The sequence below is a fragment of the Culex quinquefasciatus genome, chromosome 2 (assembly GCF_015732765.1).
Source record: "Culex quinquefasciatus strain JHB chromosome 2, VPISU_Cqui_1.0_pri_paternal, whole genome shotgun sequence".
Classification (NCBI taxonomy): Eukaryota; Metazoa; Arthropoda; class Insecta; order Diptera; family Culicidae; genus Culex; species Culex quinquefasciatus.
In genome coordinates, this window is record NC_051862.1 from 36722898 (window position 1) to 36747029 (window position 24132).

At 37.5% G+C, this 24132-nt stretch overlaps 1 protein-coding gene across 3 annotated transcripts in view; it reads left to right on the top strand.

Moving 5' to 3' along the window:
• The first annotated feature begins 1700 nt into the window (after positions 1 to 1700).
• LOC6041661 (protein groucho) overlaps positions 1701 to 24132 on the top strand; it is a 68489-nt gene continuing 46057 nt past the window's right edge. For 2 of the 3 annotated variants that reach the window (XM_038252437.1, XM_038252439.1), the window contains exons 1-2: positions 1701 to 2297; positions 2497 to 3242. In XM_038252437.1, the coding sequence (XP_038108365.1) occupies positions 3192 to 3242 (51 nt within the window). In that variant the 5' untranslated portion in view covers positions 1701 to 2297; positions 2497 to 3191. The remainder of the gene's footprint in view (positions 2298 to 2496; positions 3243 to 24132) is intronic. The other variant, XM_038252438.1, reaches the window with a different exon arrangement.

The following is a 24132-nucleotide window of genomic DNA, read 5'->3' on the forward strand; positions in this document are numbered from 1 at the left end:
CTTCTCAAGATACAGATCGGATATTCACATGCCCATTTTGAGTTTTTTTTTGTTTCTAGCGACAGGGAATGCATGGAGAATGTTTCATTCAAATGAAAAAATGAAAATTTTGAAAATTTGGAGAAATAATTGTTATGACACGGATTCGATTTTTTTCTCAATAAGTGTACATTTGTTTCCTAATAGACCTGATAGTTTTTTGAAAACTACGGTTCAGCTCTCCGGACTGAAAACTTTGTTGGGGTATTTTAAAAATTTAGCAATAAGTATCAACGAACGGCGAATTCTGGGAAGTCAGTTTTTACAGTAGCCGATTTTTTAACTTAAAAGGCGTTCATACTAAGAAAACAATTGAAACAAGTGTGTCTCTCCTTATAATTTCTCAACAATTCCTGAAAACAGAAACATTCTTGAGTATCAATGGGTTAAAGCCTATCTACAAACACTTAGCTTAGACTAGGTAAGTAAAGTAAAATTGATAAGTTACTTAAAAAAGTACGCAACTTACGCTCGTCATCTACAATCAACTTAGGAAACTTGCTGGGTTGATATAATACAGTTACTTACTTACTGTAGATTTAGAAATTTGCCAAACCATACGTAAAGTTTTTAACTTAATTATTTTTCGATTGTAGAAGAGAAAATTCATTTCCATTGATACAAACTCCTAAGCTAAGATCAATTGGGTCCTAAAATGAAGCTTAGATTGCTGATATTATTGTTTACAGCGATAAAGCTTATTTTTCTGAGTACAATGAACCTTTGTACGACCACAAAGAGTTTAAAATGGATTTTTAAATCAATTTTGAAAAATTAACCTCGCGGTCCTTCTTGACAGAAAAGTTCCTACTTGACAGCTCGTTCCAAGTGGACCATAGTTGATCCATCGAAAAAATGTAGTCTAGTTCAAAAAAAAAAAATTTGCATTAAAATGAAAAAAAGTGATCAGAAATTGTTTTTAATCGTGTTATTTACCGCTGTACATAAAAATTGACATAGGGCTTTAGTACCCAATTTTGATGTTAAACGGTTTTTCATTTTAATGCAAAAAAAATTGACAAGACAACATTTTTTCGATGGATCAACTATGGTCCCCTTGGAACGAGTTGTCAAGTAGGACCGTTTCTGTCAAGAAGGACCGTGAAGTATTTTTTTAATTCAATTAAAAATCCATTTTACATCCTTTGCGGTCGTTCAAAGGGTCATTGTACTCAGAAAAATAAGCTATATCGTTATGAGCAATTATATCACAAATTTTAAACTTCGTTATAGGACCCAATTGGGCAAAATTTCAAATTTCAGGAAATCAGCCGATTTCAGGGATATATTCTTTTAATTAAAGCTTAAAATCAATAACTCTATATAATTGATGCAAAAACATATTATCAATCGTGCAATAAGGCCATAGCTCTACAATTCAAAATAAAAATCATCAATGCTTCCCTTGCCTCACAGTCCGCAACTTCTTCCTCAACGCCTACTTTCTTCCATCAGTCGGCCCCAAAATCTCCCATCCAAGCCTGGCTCTTCAGCAGGCGATCCGGCGTTCCACCACAGGTAGCAAGCCGCGGCAGCATGGTTGCCCATCACCAACACCATCACACTTCTCTTCAATGTATTGGTTTCATCGCCCGCTGGCACCAACACAACTACGCCGAAAGCACATTTTCTCGGCCATGCTTGCCGCGGCAAGGGCCGCCGCGCGCTCAGTACTAGTGCAGCGTTGGTCTCGGTCGGATCGTTCCCTCCGGAAAGCCCCGTGTTCCGTCGTCGTTGACCGTCCTTGCCGATTCACGCGAAGCGTGTGTGTGTGTGTGGGAGCGAGCGAGAGGGAAGTTCATTACGCGACGCGCGTATTATTGTGTCGATTTGGCGCGTGTGGTCGCGTGCGTGTGTGTGTGCGGATAACCGCCCACCTCTTCGGGTACCCCTCCCAGTAAAGGGGGTCATCCCAACGGGTAGATTTTTCAGAACCACAGCTTTTAATTCATTCAAACCGGCAAACCGCGGTCCCCGCAAACTGCCGCCATTGTGTTTCCACCGCGCGGTGTCCACCTCCCCCCAGGGTTTTGACCGTTTTGGCCACGGCCGAACCAGTGAACCGATCAAGCGTGTAAAAGCAGCGAAGAAAAGAGGAAAAAGTTAAACAAAACTTGTGAATTTCTGGTCTAGGCATCAGTGAAAGCGCGGAATTTCGACAGTTGATGTCGAGTTGGAGTGCCGACGGCGAATTCTGGGAAGTCAGTTTTGACAGTAGCCGACGGCAGTTTGGATTACCCCGTTGAGCAGAAGGAAGAGTAAGTGTCAATCGGGATCCAAGTCGTCGATGAACAGACAATAGCAGGCGCCATCGCGCGCCGAGCTTTTAAACAGCTTGGTTTCAACTTTTTCAAACACATCTCTTTAGCGATGCATAAACTGACAGCCGCCGACGGCGGCAGCGGCGGTCAATTACCGAATTTCAATTTACTGATTATTGTTTCGTTTTGTTCACAGATTCCGACGCAGAGAGATTAATCAGCGCGGTTGAGAAGAAGAAGAAGAATAACCCAGCGGAAGTGTTGTTATTGTTGTGAGAAGCGGATTAGAGAAGGCGGTGAGAGAGGGAGAAGAGGAAAATTACAAACAAGAAAAGAGTAAGAGAAGAAAGAAGAGGGTAGAAAAGTGGAATTAATTTGTTTTTTTTTCTTCTCGTAAAGAGCGGGAAAGAGAGCAATAGAAAGAGCGAGAGGAAATTGGTTTGCAGCCGCCCCAGGTCTTTATTAGCGGTCAATTTTGGGTGGAAGCCCCGTCGGAAAGTGTGGATAATTAAACGAGTGCAAGTTTCGGGCAATTACTGGCCGCGCCGCTGAAATTTTTTTTCGGGGGGAGCGAAAGTGTGAGTGAATCACCCCTTGGTTAATTGGTGGTGAGCACGCCAATGAGTGTGTGTGCGTGTGTAAGCTGCAGCTAATTTGATTAAATATGCCGTTGGAGCAGCCGCCGCTGGAGCAAACCGTCGAGTTCGGTAGCCGCCGCCTACTGATCTGTCAGCTGCGCTAGCCGCCTATTGTTCTCGCCGTGCAGTGAGAGAGAAGGAGAAGATTGTTTTGGATTACCAGTGAGTGCTTTGAGGAAGAGTTAAAGTGTCGCGCAAATCATTGTGTTGAATCGTTGAAGAACCCCCCGTTGAAAGTCGAACAACCAGAACCATGTATCCAAACGCCGGAATCAACGCAGCGGCCGTCGCGGCCCGACACCCGGTAAGTTGCGCCACAACTGTCCCACTTCCTCAAGTGGGATCTCGACAAAAAGTATGGCGACGTGCGGTTCCTTGCGAAAAAAGTACGAACAGACTTGGTCAATATTTACCCGCGCGGAAACTTGAAGCGCACGTTATCGTGACAAAACACTCTTTTACACACTTGTACGATGATGTTTTCAATTAGCGCGGGCCCCCGCCTCAGGCGGCGTCCCGTCCCGGGTTGGAGAGAGCTGTCAAGTGGTGGCCACTTGACGAACTACGCACAAATGGGTTGTGAAATGGAGAACTCCACTTGAGCGATGCCGACGGCGCAATCGAGCGGGAATCGGGGCTTTGTTTACAGTTTGGATTATGGCTGGGTATAGCGATTTGACGTTTCTGCTTGATTTGTTGTGAAATTTGTTTGCTTGAATTGTTTTGAAGATGATAACAGTTAGCAACAATATCAAAAGGAAAATTTGTTAAACTTTCGAATCCAACATTCTGGCAGCACTGGCAAACGTCAAAGTTGATGAGATGGTTGCCAGTTTTTCGATATTTTTCGCAAATCTTTTACGATTCGCCTGATTTATTGCCAATCGATTCACATATTATCGTTTGCGGATTGGATCTTTTTATCCGGTCGAAACGAGATGAAATCAATCACATGCGGGACCAATCCGGACACGGTTCCAGCATCCGTCTGGTCAGATGAAGCAAGCAAAAAAAACACACACACATCAAGATATCTATCAAATCGTTATTCCATAAATCAACTCTCGCAAAAAACGTCAATTTTTGCTGACTCAATGATTCGCGCCATGTATCGTAACTGCGCCAGAGATCCTCCTCCCCGTCGGAAACAGAAACTAACTTAATTCCATATACTTCATCATCCATAAATCCATCCGTCCTCCGGCCGGATTCCGGTCCCCTCTCCAAGTAGGAGCAACAAAAAAAAACAACATCATTCTCAATCATCTGCCGCGAACCTCGCCGTCTCACTTCTCACCCCGCGACTCACTCTGCGCTATCGAATTAAATTATTCCGATTTAACGAACCCAGACGTCGTTGACGGCGCTGTCATTCTGGCGGGATGGCAACTCTTCCGGACGCCACTCCAAATTGTCCCGCAGGGAAAGTGATTTTTGATTTAATCAGTGATTGAATGTCTGTGTACTTTAAAAACATATTTATGGCAACACTGAATGTTGTCACATTTCACACGGTACTGTAAAGGAGGTATTAGACTGTGATAAACAAACAAACTCGCACGTTTTGACAGTTTGCCTGCTTTGTTTGTTTGCAGAAACGTCAGTTTGCGCACGCAAGTTTGCGAGTTTGACAAACTGCAGAACACGAAAAAGTGCGAGTTTGTTATTTTTGTTATAGTCTGATACCTCCTTAAAATGACTTAGTTTATCAAGTTTTTTAACAAATATAAAAATGTTTACTTGCTTAAAACAGTTTGCTGGTGACAGTTTGATATGACGTTTCCTTGGATGTAAACAAACAATTACGTAGTAAATTTCGAATAAGGCGAATCGTTGGATGTAAACATGCAGCCAAAAGAGATAAATTGTTTGTTTACATCCAAGGTTACGCGCTTCTGGAAAAATACCACGGAGTTATTCCGACTAACTTAACTCAATGGTTACATTAAGTCTAAACGAAATCAGCTGCTGTTTTACCTTTATGGTTACGTCCCATCAAACTGTCACCTGAAAACTGTTTTAAGCTAGTTATTCGTTTTTTTTTTTTAAATATATTATAAAACTTCGACTAAATTGATAAATTGAGTCATCTTGAAATAACGTGTGAAATTGCACAGCTAATTGTTTTGTTTACATGCTCCAAAAATACTCAGTTGCCTAACATGTGGTCATCACCATTAATCAGCACCCAAAGCAATTTCCATCCCACTTTCCTAATTAAGATTAACATACTTTCCAGATTGGAAATTGATCTCACACACCAAGTGATCTCTCCCCCCGCACATAAAACCAATCCAGCAAAACAACCATCAAAACATCACCCAACCGTATCGGGTCACATTGCCCTTTCCCCCAGCTGAAACCTTCTGAAAAACCATTTACCGAACCCCTAATAAATTACTTCAACACAATCGAGACTTTGATTATCGACTTCCCCCTCTCGGAACACTTTGTGACAACCCGACAAAAAGCATGATTCATGCGAGACGCTCATTTACAAGAGGGGATTTTCCTCCTCCCTGAGTTGGAAAGCAATCTGAGAGGTTGCAGCTTCCTATGACCGGCAAGATACGATAATGGGCGCTCCGGTAGTGTGTTTACAACGCACTTTTACTCGGAGAAACTGCTACTGCACGGTGGGAAATACTCCTCATAGTTGTGTATTGTTATTCATGATATCGTGAGCATGATTTTGTGATGAGCAACCTTGAACCATACTCACGTTCTCAGACGATTTCGTCAACAGAAGCGTCACTTATGGGCATGACAGGGAGCAAGAGAGCAACTCTCTTGTTTTCTCCTCTCCTTTGCTTCCGTTTGCCGCCTTTCTCTCTCTCCTGAGAAAACGCGTACTGAATAGTGGAGTTATCTGAAAAAGAGAGTTGCTCTTTTGCTCACTGTCTTTCACGGTCGGCGTTTTAATTCAATTTTGCTTTCTTGCGACGTTAAAATTGGAGAAATCATTTGTCTCCGTGACTCTCAAGAGCCAAAATTGAACGATTTCTGTAAAGAGCAGCATAAAATCTCCCTCCGAGTCCACGCTTTGAGCGTTTGATTGACTCAAGAGGAAAGAGGAAAAGTGGTCCGTGCTGCTCGAAATTCCAGCTGTCACATTGCTGCACCAAGCCAGTCGAGGGGGGAGAGTTCTGGGCAAATATTTGAAGTTCCCAGCGTCAACGGTTTGCATTTCCAAGTCATATCTCTGGCTACTGCAAAGAAGACGACGACTCTTCAAGTGTTGAGATGATGAAAGGAAATGGATACGCGCCCTCTCTCTCTCTTTCTATCGTACTCCTGTGGAAGAAATCTCACAGCATGCTGTTCCAGAGAGCGAACCCCGGGGGGAAAGACACTCATCTCAAGTGGTAGATCAAAGTGTGCGCAGGGAACTATTTCCTGTGAGCAACTGGAGTAGTGACTGCACACTTGAGAGTGCTGGTTTTAGACGGAGGGAAGCGCGCGTTGGTTCGCGACAAGTACCGACTCTCCGGTTGACGGATGAGGGTACTTCCGGGGAAGTTGGTTGTAATGGACTCCGTCCGGAGGTGGCTGTTTACACCCGTTTAGTGAGATGTGTTAATAATGAAATTCAGATTACGATCAATTTGACAATCTCTTCTGTCAAAACTTAAGTTTTTTGTTTTAATTTGTTCAAAATGTCAAAATATTTCACAAAATTGACAGCACCAGTTAATCATTAAATTTTAACCTTCGATTTTTCAATCCACTTTCCATTTCCGGCAATCGCAATACAACCCCGCACCGAAATTAATTTCCGATAAACACAAACACACAACCTCACACCAACCATCAACATCCACCAAATAAACAGAGAGGAGGATGGATTATTACCCCCGGTTGGACTAATCGATCCACGTGCACGTGCACGCACGCAAAACACCATCATTGCTCTCTCCCCCTCTTTAGTCCCGAAAAATGGTGTGTATATTTTCCCCCTTTTTTCTCGCTTTTCCGAATCACATATTTTCAAGTGGCTGCCCCCTCGTTCCCCTGCCTTACCCACCAACACAAATAAACGCGTCCACCCACTCGCTTTTTCACGAAGCAAAAAATAGAAAAAAAAGTGCTTTCCATTGTGCTTGTTTTTTTTCGAGAGGGAGAGAGGGGTTTGGGAAAATCCCTTTCCAAGAAAAAGTAAAATAAAAACGCAAAAATATTTCATGCCGCCGGCAGGATTATTTTCAAACCAGAGTGGGAGAAAAGGGAGGGGGTGGTTCAAATAATCTAATGGAAAAAAGCGCCAGAATCACACCCCAGCCCGGCGGCGGCGGCGGCGACCGACGTCACTGTAAAAACAGCATAATCTGAATTTGTGTGCTATTTCACGTTTTTTCAGGCGATGGGGTGGACGAGTTTTTTTTTTTTTTTGCTGTTGTTGTTTTTTTGTTGATGCCGAAGGGTGATATCGTGGATAAGGGAGAAAACGGGTGAAGGGAGTTTTATTTATTCATAAATGGTTGGAGTGATTCAACTAAAAGAGATTGAAGCTTTTCTAGTTCAATTTGATTTGAATGTATATTTAAAAAAAAATCACATAATTTTGGCACAGCATATATTTGAAAGTTTTAAGAAATAACAAAGTTAAAAAAACTAATTTTGTTAAAATTTAATAGTTAGTATTGCAATTTATATATTGGTAATATAAATATTTTATTGAATATTCAACTCAGGGAATATGATTTCAATATCAAAACTTCCGGCAAAAGCTTCAATTTGTAAACCATTTTTCTTTCATTTTTGTTATCTCAAAGATTGATGATCTTTACAGATTTCTTTTTTTTTGTCTAAGGCTCTGGAAGGCATCTTTCTCGGTCGGCCATTTGGCGGCCATGTTTGATTTAGAAAAAAAATTCAAATCTTGATTCAGAATGCATCAATCTAAAAATGGTTTTCTTTGTGTTGTTTGTAGAAGCATTTTACGTATCGTGATTATTTTTCCTTTTCAATTTACTATTTCAGGACCATGAATTCAGAACCATCATTGTCCCAAAAGTGAAGGAGACCGTCTACGACCTTAAACAAATTGGTTGTTGAAAATATGCACCCAACTGGCAGTCGCATGATTGTGATGCATGGCGGCATGAAAGTATATCAGAATCTGCATGAAATCTGTCCTCATGCATTTTTTGCAATATAGGAGTATGACATTTTTGCCCGTTACCGACAATTATTGACATTACCGACGGCTTTTTGGTTGTATTTAACAAAAAAAAACTTAGCAGAACGAGGATTGAACAACCAACTTCTTGGTTATTGATCCGACACGCTACCACCGCGCCATGGACGCTTGATGAAATGTGAGTGAAAGAGCACCAACATATGCTTCTCTTTGGAGTGTTGCTCGGGGACGGGCCAGAATTATATGTGTTGGTGAGAACTGCAGATCGCTGAAATTTTTACACGCGGGCAAAAATGATCTACGGGCTTGCTGCAAAAAATGTAATAAAATGTGACATTTTCTGCAGCAAATCCAATGTTGCAGATTTTGAGATATATTTTTCCTTTGGGTGTGTGAAAATGCATTATTTTTTAAAAGCTTTTTTCATTGAAACAAAATCACTGAAAATATTGGATTGAAAAACATGTGCAATCAATTTATACTTTGGTGATATAATATAGTTCTACAGCATTTTTTCATAAATTTGATATCAAATTTATTAACTTTTTGGAAGTTATAGAAACACACAACAATCTAGGTGATTAACATACTTTATCGTTTTCTCTGATATTTTGCAAAATTTCAACAGAAATTTAATTGGCATCGAAGCTTATGTATTATGCAGAGGTGGGCAAAAAAGAACGATCCGCTCAAAGAAATGGTTCACACGAAAATTTTACTAAAAAACGACTGAGATTTTGTAAAAAAAATAATCTTGCTCGATTAAACTTTGTCATTTATATACTGTGCTTTCTTCTGTCTTTCTCAAAATGAAATATCAGCACTTAATCAATTTATAAAAATCAAATTAAAAGACCTAAAAACTCTCACCATTCTTTAATATTGCTTTTCATTCAAAAAAATTGAAAAAGTGCGAAAGAGATGTTCAACAGAGCAGTTCTTTCACTCTTTTTGATGAGCGAGCGAAAAAGAGCGGTTCCAAAAAAAGAGCGATTTTGCCCACCTCTGTTTTTTGTTTATCAAAACTGTATGTTACTGTTTTTTTTCGCACTTTAATTCAATTTATTTGACTGATTTGTATTTTTTTTTAATTTTAATTTTATAAATTTTGTTTCTTTTTACAAAAACAATGTTTGTTGGTTTAGGCTTTTTTTAATGTTTCTTTAGTTTTATGTGCTAAAAAATATATATTAATATATTGTCACTCCCTCATTCAAACAGAAAGCAAACAGAATTATTGACTAAAATTTAAATTTTTGCTTAAAAAAAACAATCAAAATCAAGCAATGATATGCATTCTATAACGCTTTTGTATACCATTTTAAAAAAAAGTTTAAATCTTCCAAAAAAAGTTAATTCCGGAACCACTCCACGGTTAAAACCTAAAATTTTAGGCAAATAAATATGTTTACAAATTCATTAAATTTTTGTAAATGTAAAATTGTTTAAAGCATTTTGATACCTTTTATTGCGAAATTTTGAGCTAAATCAGAGCCAAGAGTTAAAAATCAAGAATAAAAATTTTACCATCCTTAAAAAATATCTGAATAGTCATCAAAATGTAAAAAAATGTCACGTTTATATGTATTTATAAGTTAATTTGCTTTTTTCCCTATGCAATTTGTACACCATGTTTTTCTGAGAAATTTTTAAAGGTAGCTTCGTTAACAAATGCAATTTTGATTAAATAAGAACTTTTCAGTCACTTTTTTTTTTTGACCACAGATCGAAAAAAAATATTTAAAATGCATTGAAATTATGTTAATTTTGGTTCGATAACATTTGCTTATTTTTCATTATTTTAAAAACATTTCAAATTCTGGAATTAGTAAAAAATGAAGTTGCATATATTCACCCAAATCTGCCTTTTAAATAAAATTCAATTTTCTTTTTTATGAATGTTTTTATTAAAAACATTTTATTATTTTTTAATTTCTTAGCAAATTTCTTGATAATCGTACTCGTAAAATGAAGTAAAATGCTCACTATAATTTTTGCCTCCTCACTGAGGTAAGGCTATAATCCTGCTCTAAAAATGAACTTTTTATCAAAAGCTCAAAGACCCACCTTCATGTATACATATCGACTCAGAATCGAAAACTGAACAAATGTCTGTGTGTGTGTATGTGTGTGTATGTATGTATGTGACCAAAATTCTCACTGAGTTTTCTCAGCACTGGCTGAACCGATTTTGATCAAACCGGTTGCATTCGACTTGGTTCATGGTCCCATACATCGCTATTGAATTGTTTGAAGTTTCGATAACTAGTTCAAAAGTTATGTATAAAAATGTGTTTTCACATATATCCGGATCTCATTTATATGCATGTAAACGATGTCCGGATCCATCATCCGACCCATCGTTGGTTAGGTAATCGAGAGACCTTTCCAACAAGTCCACAACATTGAAGATCTGGCAACCCTGTCCCGAGTTATAACCACTTAAGTAAAATTTATGTACTTTTTTGAAGACGGATCTCACTTAAATGTATGAAAACGATGTCCGGATCCATCATCCAACCCATCGTTGGTTAGGTAATCGAGAGACTTTTCCAACGAGTCCACAACATTGAAGATCTGGCAACCCTGTCTCGAGTTATGACCACTTAAGTGATATTTATGTACTTTTTTGAAGCCGGATCTCACTTGAATGTATGTAAACGTTGTCCGGATCCATCATTCGACCCATCGTTGGTTAGTTAATCGAGAGACCTTTCCAACAAGTCCACAACATTGAAGATCTGGCAACCCTGTCTCGAGTTATGACCACTTAAGTGATATTTATGTACTTTTTTGAAGCCGGATCTCACTTAAATGTATGTAAACGTTGTCCGGATCCATCATTCGACCCATCGTTGGTTAGGTAATCGAGAGACCTTTCCAACAAGTCCACAACATTGAAGATCTGGCAACCCTGTCTCGAGTTATAACCACTTAAGTAAAATTTATGTACTTTTTTGAAGATGGATCTCACTTAAATGTATGAAAACGATGTCCGGATCCATCATCCAACCCATCGTTGGTTAGGTAATCGAGAGACCTTTCCAACAAGTCCACAACATTGAAGATCTGGCAACCCTGTCTCGAGTTATGACCATTTAAGTGATATTTATGTACTTTTTTGAAGCCGGATCTCACTTAAATGTATGTAAACGTTGTCCGGATCCATCATTCGACCCATCGTTAGTTAGGTAATCGAGAGACCTTTCCAACGAGTCCACAACATTGATGATCTGGCAACCATGTCTCGAGTGATGACCACTTAAGTTATATCTGTGTACTTATTTTTCTGGATCTAAAAAAAATAGCTAGCAAACCACTTATATTTAAAATGAGGAAGGCATCAACCACATAGGTGGATTAAGTTAGTTTTTTTTGAATAATTTTGGCTAGATAAAAAAATATACATTTTGGAATATCAAACAAGTAAGCAAGAGAAAATTATAATTTTTAAATTTGGATGATCTTGATAATTTGTTTTAGTCAATTTATTTATTTTTTGACCAATATTTCAAATATTGAATCAAAAAGTTTTGGCCACTGCTTAAACAATGCGAAATATCTTTCAAATTATTATTTTTTACTTTTCAAATCAATGGCCTTGAAATAGAAAAAATCCAATACCAAATCTCCCGCACACTAGACACCTTTTGTTTGGCTGGCCGATACAAAATTTAACCTACATGCTATAAAACATTCTAGTCAGCTATTTATCAACACATTCAAAGTATATTTACATGGCACCGGCGGGTTTGTTTGCAACAGATCTGCTATCTCTTTCCAGCAAAAGTTTTTTTTTGTCATGCGACTTCTAGCTGTTTTTTTTACTGACCGCCCGATATATCTGCCAACATATTTTGCAGGGACAGTGACAGCTCGAGCTCGATCATTGTTTGCTTCAGGACACTTTGATGAGAAGTTCGTCAGTTTTGGGTTATATTTTTCACTGGGTCTAAAAAATCACAATTTTTTTCAATTGAAAAAAAAAATAGCCAAAGATAAACCCGTTTTAGGTTCGTGTCAGTGCGTACAAATTTGCTTCCCTTCTACATCACCCCAACCCTCTACGGGTGGTTCCATTACGACTACCGGAAATTATAGTGAGGAGGGGGCAGGTAGAAACATTTCGAAACTTTTAATTCCAGCACCAAAATAAAAACCCCGAGAGGGTGCTGCTCTCTTCTGGTTTTTGCACCCTCCCAGAATAAAATCCCAATCTCGTTTGAAAAGGATCCCCGCCGACTCAACCGAGGGTACGGACATATATATCCTAATACGCAGACCGACCTATTGTTTGTCTAATAGCGCCCTCCTGCCAGCAGGGAAGTCTACGGCACACAGGGTAACAAATGGCACTTGGGCCGGCTTTTGACGCTAAATAAGTGCGGCCCCTCGGCTCGTAATCAAGGTCGGGGACGCGAGGGGTCGCCCGACGGTGGTGGTGTACCCAAAGTGATTAAAATTGAATTTAAGTAATTTGAAGACCCTTCTCACCCTACGACGACGACGCAAAAAAAGGGGCCAAGTTAATGAAAATATTCCAATAAATGTTTTCCCGCGGGAGGGGTTTCACCGTATTCGGAAAATCCGACGTTTAGCACGGCATATGGCACCATTTCGCATCAGAGAGGGGGAAAAGTGTCAATTTCGTCCCTTCCTCGAATAAATCATGCACGTTTTTTTCTGCTTCCAAAATCGAGAAGGGAGAACCAGCATTAAATCAGGCAAAACATTTCACAGATAATAATTTCCGGATTAATTTAAGTCTCTTCAGTGGCGGCGCTTCACGATTCCCGGGGAAAAACACGAATCGCCGAGGGGTCGGACAACTCGAGGGGGAAGACCCTCGTGCCAACTGCTGTTTGTAACGGTTTTGGGACTGGGTCGTCAGGAGTTGCTGCTGCTGCGTGCAACCTTCTTAATTAACAATTATGCCAGCCAGGCTGGTTTGAATTTGTCGTTACAGTTGCTCTTGAAGGTTTTGTTGTTGGTGTTTTTTCGGTGCAGTCTGAAGCCGCGGCAAGTCAAAATGAAAACATCGAAAAGAAGGATTTATTGCGATTGGCGATAGAGATTATTCATGAGGGGAGGTATTAGATGGTTGTACAGAATGACACATCGGGATAATCGAATGGTTGATAGTTTTCAAGAAACTTGAATAATCTGCCACATTTTAAAATTAAATTTTGCAGTGCACGGAGAAAAATTTGTTCCCAAAATCGTGAAAAAACGTTTGTAAAATTCGGAACCACGAAAAACCACAAAGGTTTTTATGAACGCGATTTTAGGAACTGTTTTTTCTCCGTGTATGCTCCGAACTCAACCCGGCGACCGTTTAATGAAAATAAGTTATTAAAATTTTGCTCCCTTTCTTGAGAATAAATTGATGATCACGAGGAACGCAACTACCTTTCAAGTCATACCGAATTCACCTAGCTTGAACAAATTTATTCAATTTGTTTCACTTATTTATAAAGGCAAACAAATTTGCTCCGATATCGAAACGTCAAAACCTGTTTTTGCTAGCTGGTTGCACTCTTTTCAACACCAGGTGCATCATAATTTACCACTCCCCCCTCTCTCGACTCAACCTACTCACTTTAGGACCTGCCTGACCATGACCAAACCCAGGACAAGCGTTCCATGTCTAGCAGCCGTTCAACAACCGAACCGAACTCAACCAACTCGAACGCGCAACACGAGTCGTCCAATCAGCAAACAAATTTGCTACATCTTGCGCGAATCCTTCAAGCTCACTGTTGCGAGGGGGCATAAATTGAGCATAAATTAAGCGCCCCATTCGTGCAGGCGGCCTCTCCTTAACCGTGACTCGGCTCATAATTCAACTTCACACGCGTGGAACACCCGCTTCCTTCCTTCCGACTTCCACCGTCTCAAGTCGTCTGAAAAAATGCGCGCGCGAAACTAGATGCAAGCAAAATTAAATTACAGCTTGCACCGTTAGCTAAGTAATTTTCTGCAATTGCGGATTTTTTGCTTCTGCACACCTCCTAGTTTGGTTGGTTTTAATTTTCAGCGCCACTTTTTATGCTGGGTCGAGTTGAGTTGACTGGCGAAGTTTCGCGAAGCTCGTGTTGCACCAAAATTACACTGAAAAAAATACTACTTTCGTGATTCTTTTGACTTTAAACGCATGAAAAAAAGTTCGTTAGCAAATTGTTGCGATTTCCACGACCGAATTTCTCTCCGTGCACACTGTAGACTAACTTACTTTGAGTTATTCTAACCAGACACCTCTGGATGCTGCAGCTCAACTTTATGCAATTTTTCGAGCTAATTTGTAAATTGTCGAACAAAACCAGCTAAAAAAGCGGAACAAGTGTGCGATAATTGCCACATTTCCCCCCAATTATCTGTGGGGCAAGACTATACGCGAAGGAAAGTCAAGTGGTGGCGGTCCCTGAATTAGTGCCAAGACTTGGCGCGAACGTTTACGATTATTACGGCTGGTAGCGTGAGGAAAATAAGAGGGTACTCTCTTGCCGTGCGCGTAAGTTGAGACGCTTCTGAACTACACTCCTTTTGCGCTGAACCTGGTGGTTGTTGGGGTCGAGCTACTACTTTTGGAAAGCCGCCAGCGAAATTATGGACCGGCGTTAAGGGGAGGCTGAGTTCATGAAAAGGCGACGGATGTGTGTGAAATTGACGATTCTTGGGCAAATTTTAAAAGTTGATATTTTTTTGATTGTAGAAATCATTTTAAAAGCAAACAGTTCAAAAAAATCATTTTCAGCAAATTTTCCAATTAAAAAATTATTATAACATAAAATATAATCTTAAATGCTTTATAAACATAACCAGCTGCTTAAAAATTAACGAGAAAAAAATGTATAGCGTTTCAAACAATTGACAACGTTTCGGTTAGTCAAATCATAAACAAAAAGACAAAAAAAAGGTTTTTTTTATTTTTTTTTATTTTCCTACTTGTAACATCAAATTCGTGGTTCCATTTAAGTCAAATTTGATAAGTTGTTTGCCTATCAAACTACAAAATGCATTTTTGTCTATATTTCTTCGCACCCATTTTGGCCACCATCTTGGATTTAAAAAATTCTATATCACTTTAGCGTAGTGTAATGGTCATACTTACGCGCGACAATCAAAAATAAGCCAACGTTTTCTTTGTGATTCGATTATCTGAAAATTCGATTATCATGCACTGAATGGAGTTTTTAAGTTAAAATTTCAATTCCCTTCATTTTTTTATAACGTCAGCGATACTTCTATCGTACTTATTGAAAAATTAACAAACTAAATTTCTCATTGATAATTCAATAATTGTCTAAGTGTTATTCGAATTTTTGAGTCAGATTTAGCAGATTTAAAAAAAAAATTATACCTTTTAGGTTTCAATATTTACAAATAACAGTATTTTTAACAAAAAAATGTATAGATTGTCATTCCATTAGAATTTTTATGTAATATTCTCTCATTTTCCCGAAATATCTCAATTTTTCCAAAAAAATCTCAAATTAAAAAAAAATCTCAATTATATATTGTTTGCAATTAACTTTTACAAAAATAATTTCTCAGTTCCAAATCAAGTTTCTCAAACCTGAAACATTTTATTAGAAATTTTTTTTCTAAAAATTGAGCAAGTTTAAAAATGTAATTACTCAAAAAAGCATTATTTTTATTTGCACTATAGGTACCAAACGACAAAAAAATTATTGAAAACACTAGAATTTTTAGTGTCAAACAAATAGAATTTTCGTAAAATATTTTCTTACATGATTTAAATATGGATTTTCATGTGTTTTCAATACAAGTATTTTTTTAATTGGAGTCTCAGAACTCGAATTTGATGGTAAAAACAAGGAAATAAAAAATGGAAAACTTTTTTTGTTCGTGATTCGATTATCCGAAGTCCCATACGAAACTTCGGGTAATCGAGGATTTGGATAGTCGAGTCTGGACTGTACTTTACAATTCATGGAAAATTTCTCATTTCATTAAAAATGAAAATTAGGGTATTTCTTAAAAAATCAAAACCTTTATAAAAATTTCAGTTTAATAAACTAAATATAATATAGTACAAATCTATACACAATAGTGCGTCGTGTGATAACTATATTTGAAATTATGAATATTTGAAAAAAAAAAACAAATTTGGTTTAAATTTGACTGCATTGAGTACTAAAATTTCTTAAGTAACTAAAATGTGAACAAGATTGCATGTAGTTTTAATCCTAGAGTGCAAATTTCTTTAATTTTTTTTTTCAAAAAATACAGCATTAATCAGATGCTTTATAAAAATGTCAGTTTAATACACCGAATATAATTGAGTAAAAATCTGTACACAATTTTGCGTCGTTTGATATCTTTATTTGAAATTATGAATATTTGAAAATAAAACAATATTTTGTTGAAATTAAAAGTATTTTGAGTACTTATGTACTTTTATGTCATGAAAATTTGAACAAAATTGCAAATCCTATGATGCAAGTTTTCAAAAAAATAGTAAATTTTCAAAAAATACAATGTTTTGATATTTTTATTGTATTTATGGAGCAACTATTTTGCTAATTCTCAAGCTTCAGGAAACTTTTTCACAAAACTCAAAGTGTAAAACAATAGCTAGTTTCCCGAGCTAACTTCCAACACTTCGGAGGTTGCTAAATAGTCATTCGTTGTCTTAAAATTTGAAAATAGTTGCAGCTGTCAAAATGCGTATGCGCCTTTTCCAAATGTTGCTCCACATTTAGAGTGTAGTGGAAATCTTTAAAATATATGCTTCGTTATTTGATATTCCACCATGAAAAATATTTTTTTGTAGTACGGTATTTTACAAAAAAAAATCTTATGCACAATTTCGCATCGTTTGATAACCACAAAATAATTATGATAATTAGAGTAAACCGCTTTGAGTTAGGGGTATTCAAAAAAACCCAAAAAGCAAACATGAAAATTTTGAAAACCTTTTTAAAAAAAACTCAAATTTAACTTCAAATTGTTGATTTCACTTCTAATTCCCTTAAAATATTGAAGATTTTCGGCAACGGTTTAATAATATGATAATACAAAAAATCAATAATAAAAACAACCACAAACCTGCTGACCGGCAGAGAGGTTATGGTAAAGTATAATTTACATAAAAAGTGAAATAATCGTCCTCATATAAACTAATATTTGTTGTTTTAAAATGGTATTTTTGCAATCAAAAATTACACAATAATAACAAAAATCGAATTCATTCATGTTACTAGTAAATGCATTGCACTCCGCATTTGCATTGGCAACGGTAAACTATTTTACCACACCAGAAACCTCTTCCTTACCCACCAGTAGCAGTAGGCTCTGATCCGGTTAGAGTCCTGGGTATTAGGGTGGCCTGCGTGGGCTCTGGGTCACCACAACCGGGAAGCAGTTGGTTCTTGGTTTATAATGCTTCGGCAAACACTGTAGACCCAGTTGGACTGACAACTGACAGAAGAGAGAAGGGTGGAGGGTCAGCATTCACACAGTTTATGTATTTATTATGATGCCCATTATATTGTGCTTTCGATTTTGCCCAACCAGCCTCCTCTCATCGCTTGAGTCAAGCTTTGTCACCCTTTTTCCTCGTTTTGTTTGAGGGATGGAAGTTGACAAAGGGCGGATCTGGGTGGGGACATTGAGTGAAAAGGGGGGTGTTTGGCGTCGCATTGGGTGCAACACTGTGAAAAAATTGATTTATTCTAGGTTTGAATGCCAAATTATTGTTTTGATTTGTTTAAATTTTTTAAAGAGAAAAGTTTCCAAAGTTGACAAAATGGCATCCATTTTTTTCACAGTGCCATCGGTCGCCACCATCACCGGTCGTTGGTCGAGCTGAGCAAACAGAACCGTTTATTTATATAGTGTTATTGTTTACATTATCAGTAACAATAATAATATTGATTCTAGCGGAGGGGAGCCATGATGGCGCAGCAGGCTGTGCGGGGCCAGCCCTTAAACGCTATGGTTGGCCCGGATGTTGATTCTGGAGGTGTGTGCGGGGCCGGTTGAGTGCTCGACAAAATAAATATAAATCATATTTGTTCTGACCCCCCACAAAAAAAAACACACACACACACACGATTGACAATGTTGGAGAGTCGTCGTCGTCGTCGCTGTCACGTGTCGCGCGGGGTTGATCAGAACGTCAACAACGACGCGGGGGATTAACAGTTTTATTTTATAAATCATCCCCGCGACCATGACAAACCCCCCTCAACTTGCACTAGACTACTAGATCGGTTCGATTTGTGCGGTTTTGTCCGGCGTGCGGTTAGTTTTCCTAGTTCCGCGCCGCCGCCGCGGTCTCTGCGGTTTCTGCGGGATTTGTGTCCTCGGACCGCCCCCCCCTGATGGCAATGTTTGTCCGGGTTTGTGGGTCCAGCTGGCGGCGGCGTTAGATTGGCAGACCGCCGGACGGTGGTCGCGCGAAAATGTTGTGGCCCCAAATTGAAATGACCACAGATCGTTAATGGTGGCCACTCGGAGTGGGCGGGGCTGGCGCGGTGGAACCTGTAACCGTGTGGTGGTTCTTGTGGTCTGTCGCGAATCGACGCGGACGTTGATGCTCTACGCGTTGTGATGGATGAAGTGTTGATTTTGGATGAGTGTTTGAAGGTTGGAATAAGTTTATGTTTCACGTGTTTGATTTGTAGAAGCAAACCCTTACTTTAAACTCTTTTATTTTGAAAAGAGTGATTGATTGAATATAAAAGTAAAATTTATATTTTTAATTTTTGATTTACAATTATTCACAGTATTTATGAGTTCTCAAATATTTTTAGCTAATTTCTCGTAATCTTTTTTTATCAAAACTATCTTTTTTATAAAACCTTCTTTAAACTGTGCATTATCCCAAATTAGATTTTATTAAAAAGGATTTTAATCTGACGTCTTAATTTCATTTTTTAGCTGATAAAAAAGAAACATTTTTAGTTAAATTAAAAAAGAAAAACAACTAAATCTTATCATTTTATGTTATTTACGAAGTCCAGGCATGATTATCCTAAGTTCGATTTTTTCGTAGATTTCAATATAACTTCAAATTATCAAATCATTAATTGTTTCTTTTTTTAACAACAACTTAAAGTTAAGTGACCCCAACTATTAGTTAATGAATTGCTTTTTTTTCGTAACTATCCAAAGTGATTATTCTTCGAGGACTTTGAATAGTTAAGTTTAAGTTGCTTTAATTAGCAGCACTTTTATTTTCTATTTTGTTAAAACTAGAAATTCAAATTTAGTTTGATTCTAAATTTAACTTGTAAAAAAGTCACTAAATAATTATGTAACTTCATTCAACCTTCCCATTTGATTTCCATAAACAAATAAATAGATATTTTGATTCCGGAAAAATGTGGCCTTTTTATAAATTTGGTTAATTAACTATTGAGTGAATCAATGTATTGGATAAACATATGTAACATTTACACCTATCACACAGTAAAAAACTGAATAAATTTGGAAGGCGTCAAATTCGAAGGTTTAAAATTACCTACTTCATACAGAAATTGATTAACTAATAGGGTCACAGAAAAATACAAATTTTTGCCATCTTTAAAATTAAATTTGCTATATATGATTTGTTTTTAAAACTTTAGCTTTATTATTTAATAGATTTGTTTAAGGTAACAAAAAATCCGCAACTTTTGAGCCATAGAGAAATACAGTCATCAATTTTAACACAGAGTTGTGATATTTTGAAAAAAGTATTTTTTGGAAAATATATAAATCTTACATAAAAATCAGCTTAAAAAAATGGAGTAAAAAAATGCATCATTTTAAATAAATACCCATTTTTATCTCAATTATTCCATGGCTCTGTGCGCTCTTGTACTAAGCTCGCTGGGTTTTCTTACTATTTAGCATAAAAGAGCACAGAGGTATTGTTTCGTAAAAGTCTCCGTATTGACCATTGTCCTATGTCCAATCCTTGGGAAGATACAGCGGGTTTAAAAATAAAAATGTTGAAAAAACGAGATTTTTGGTGGTTTTTGAAAATTTCTATATGACAGACTTGGGTTTTCAGTCTCGTAAATATTTGACAGCATTTCAATTGGAAGCTTAATTACATTGCTTATAACTGAAAATAGAATATTATTTTCAGTGTGGTAGAAACCAGGATAGTAAATTTGATTACGTAAATATAAAAACGATATAAATCAAAAAGTAATGGGAAATCGGACGAGCTTTTCGGTAAAAATATTTACGAGACTGAAAAACCAAGCCTGTCATATAGAAAACGCCAAAAACCACAAAAAATCCCGTTTTTTCAACATTTTTATTTTTAAAACCGCTGTATCTTCCCATGTATTGGACATAGGACAATGGTCAATATGGAGACTTTTATGTAAAATTATCTGGAGAATCGATTCCCACTACCGGTTTTTAAAAATTTTGACGTTTAGACCACTTTAAAAAAAAACAGTTTAGTAAATGATTTTTGTATTTTTTTAGGAGAGACATACCATTCTGCATTTTTCGTCATTTTTCCCCTTCAAATTTAACTTTTAAACTTAAAAATTGAAAAATGACATAAAAGTGGCGTGTATATTTGTTTCAGTGTATTTTTATCAGAAAGCCCGTCCAATTTCCTACAATTTTGTCTTTGACCACTTTTTGATACGATGCAACGACTTCGAGTTACAGTAATTTTTAAATTGCAAAATACTAAAATACTTAAATACCTTACGCCCTTCTCAAATATTATTCTCGAGTACTATTGACTCCATATACACAAAAATGACTCATATAGGCCTAGGATAACATGTCTACAAAGTTTCATTGAAATCGGAGAGGGTCGGGTACAAAAGTACCAGAAAAAATCCTGATTTGAGCTGGAATTGCTCTAATAAAAAATAAATTCCTGAGAATCCAGAAAAAAAAATTTAGATTTCAAATTGGATAGTCAATTTTGAACTTTTAAGAAAACATTGTTCAACGTTGATTTTTGCATTTTGAATCAAATGTTGCACTTTGAAGCTTCTTACAAATTTTGAATTTTGGTACGGGACCATCCATAAACCACGTGGACACTTTTTTGGGAATCTCGAAACCCCCCCCCCCCTTGTGGACTATTATCCATACAAAAAAAAATCTTTTTGGTATGGGGCGTGGACAATCGCCATAACCCCCTAAAGTGTCCACGTGGTTTATGGATGGTCCCTACCTCAAAATGGACAAAAACGTAAACTAGAGAAAAGAAATATCGTCTCAAATTCATTTAAGTTTTTGCAATTTTTAAACAGGAGTATTACTATGATAATGAATAAGGCATTTTTGGATACTTTTTTGTTTCCAAATTTGAAAAATAACACATGATTTTTTTCATATTTTTTTTATCTTCATTTTCAGATATTTTGAAATAATGTATATTTTTTATTAATTTTATCGCTGCATTTTTATTTATTTCATTTTTAAGATCTAACAGTGTAATTTTTTTAGCTAGTTTATTAGTTGATTTTTATCATTGCGTTTTTTTACGATTTTGCTGTGTTTTCATTTAAAATTGATTTACTAGGTTTTCACAAAAAATCCAATTATTCAACTTGTGTAAGTTGTTTTTAAATCATTTTTGAAACTGTTCTTTCAATATTCACTATTAAACTGGCAACATCTGAATTCCATCGTAAGAGCGTAGATTTATCAAAACAATAGTTTTTTGAAACGTTTTAAATTTCAAAATGCGCACTCAGCTGCTTTCTACTGCACTTTTTATCAATTTATGAAATGAGAACAAAAAAAAATCCTCAACCAAGATAAGGGAACCCCATAATTTGCAGAGCCCATTTTTTTCGCCATCACTTGCACAATTTCACCCCCATTTTCAGGGTTAATCCCGCAGCCACAAAGGACGAAAATTTAATTCCGTTGGCACCAACCAACCAGCAGTCGACGCACACACACACACAAACCCTCTTGAAAAGTCCTGCTTTTTAAAACCCCATTTTTGCTCTTGTTTCGTCTCGTCGTCGCTCAAGTGGTCTCATGACGCCATTTAGCACCGGAAGTGGGGACGAGAGAGGAAAAGGAAGAAGCAGTCCGCCTCTGTCGACGATGGCAAAGACCTGCGGTTTGGTGAACGAGTGTGAGTGTGCCAAAGTGGAACGTAAATTATAAAACCACACAGCCAAAAGTGCGGTTTTGCCACCGCCAGCAGCAGCAGCAGCTTCCCCTCTTCCGGATTCTGAGAAAAGAGAAGGTGGATTCGCTTCCTCTCTCTCTCTCTCTCTCTCTCTGTGTTTGAAGAGGTTGAGCGATGCACAGTGAGAAAAACGATTTGGAGAGCGCGCGTGACGGGGTTTGAACACGCACTTAGGGAATAGCTAGTGTTGCGCCTTTGCCAACTGATCTAGTTGTCGCTCGCGTTAAAACGATACAATTTTTTTCTCTGTTACAATGAAATCGAAAGCACCTTTTTGTGAGCATGTGAGTGTGTCGTCTGTACACGGAAATTGCGCCCAGTACAATGTCTGAGTGGTTTCTAGGTTTTCTAATGAAAAATGTGCTAAATGGTGTTTTCGTTTCACCCTTTTCTCCCGGTTTTTCGTTCTGAAGTGGGTTGCCATTTCTGGTGGTGAGATTTGGAACAATTGTCCCCTCGCCCTCATACATTTCCTCCCAATTTCAAAAGAAAAATGCTTTGACATGAAAAGAGAAGGTGAGATGGGGAAGTTTTTCCAACAACTTGAAACAAAAGAGCTACCGAGCTACCACTTTTTTTTTCGTATATGAAACTCTTGGCAAGTTGGCATGTCTTGACGGAGAGAGGGTTCTCGGGGTGAAGCGGGACAGGGCAAGCATTGTGTTAAAGTGGGTGCTTCGTTACAGGCAACGCTGGAAGTGGCCTCTCGAAAGCGGAGTGCTCCATCTTCCACTGCTGGAGTGCTTCACAGTATGTGAAGCAGTCGAGAGCGATGAGAAGGCTGTAGGAGGATGTTGCTTCTGGAAGGATCCTCCGGAAGAGCTTGATTGGACAGAACAAAGGGGGCGCCTTTGAGGACCTGTACGGTGTGTGGAGTTTGAGGTTAGGGGGTGGTGGCTACAATGTGCCCAAGATTAATTAGTTTCTCGTTTTGACAAATATTCTCATTTGGACATTCTTCGTTTTTTTAGAATTTGTGCAAAGAAATTAATTTTATTGAAAAGTCTTAGCAAAAATTGAATTTTGTAAGGTGATTGATTGTAAGCATTCAACAAATGCTAGAAATCAATCAATTCTCAAGAAACAAAAACATCCCCTCGAGAAAAGCATCCCTTTACCAAAAAGAAAATATTGTTCCACGAAAACTCGAGATCTTTCCTCTCCTCTTCTTCAGAAAAGTTATACAACACTCTATCAACAGTCGAGTAGCATCCGCTAGGAGGACGGGTGGAAGTCAGTTTTCTTCCCGCAACAGACAGTCGTCGTTCCGTGTTTTTTTGGAGCGAAAAGTTGAAATTTTATAAACAAACATTCCCACCATCGAGGCGAGAAAAGCGTGATGGTTTTCCACCACTTTCCCGCTCCACACTACTTTGTCACCTTTCTGTTCGGGGAAAAATCAACACGAGAGGGCAATAAAGAAAAGATTAGAAGTTGTTGGTGAAGTGATCCCGAGCAGAAAGGTTTCTGATCAAAACGTCCTTTTAATAAATAGCAATCTCTGTTTAGAGGGATCTAAAATAACAAAAATTAAAAGAACATAGCAAGCAAAATTCAAATGAAATTAATTGTTACCAAAAAACCGAAATTTGCTACTAAAAACATATTTTGATCTTTTTGAAAATCTAACAAACTTTGTTCTGATATTTCGTTCATAAAACTCGCATCAGACATTTTGACTATCCATGATGAAGATTTATGCTGGTTCAAAATAACACAATTTGTTAAATAAAACTACAGAAATTGTTATTTTCCCAGTGTACCCAAACGTGTGTGTATCAAATAATTTTCAAATCAATCTTATAATGAAAAATCAAAACTTATACGTTTCCTTCAAAACCTGAATTTATTTACAATCTAACAAATTTTGTTCTACCCTCACTAAACCCATCTACACGGGATCCTACTGAATGT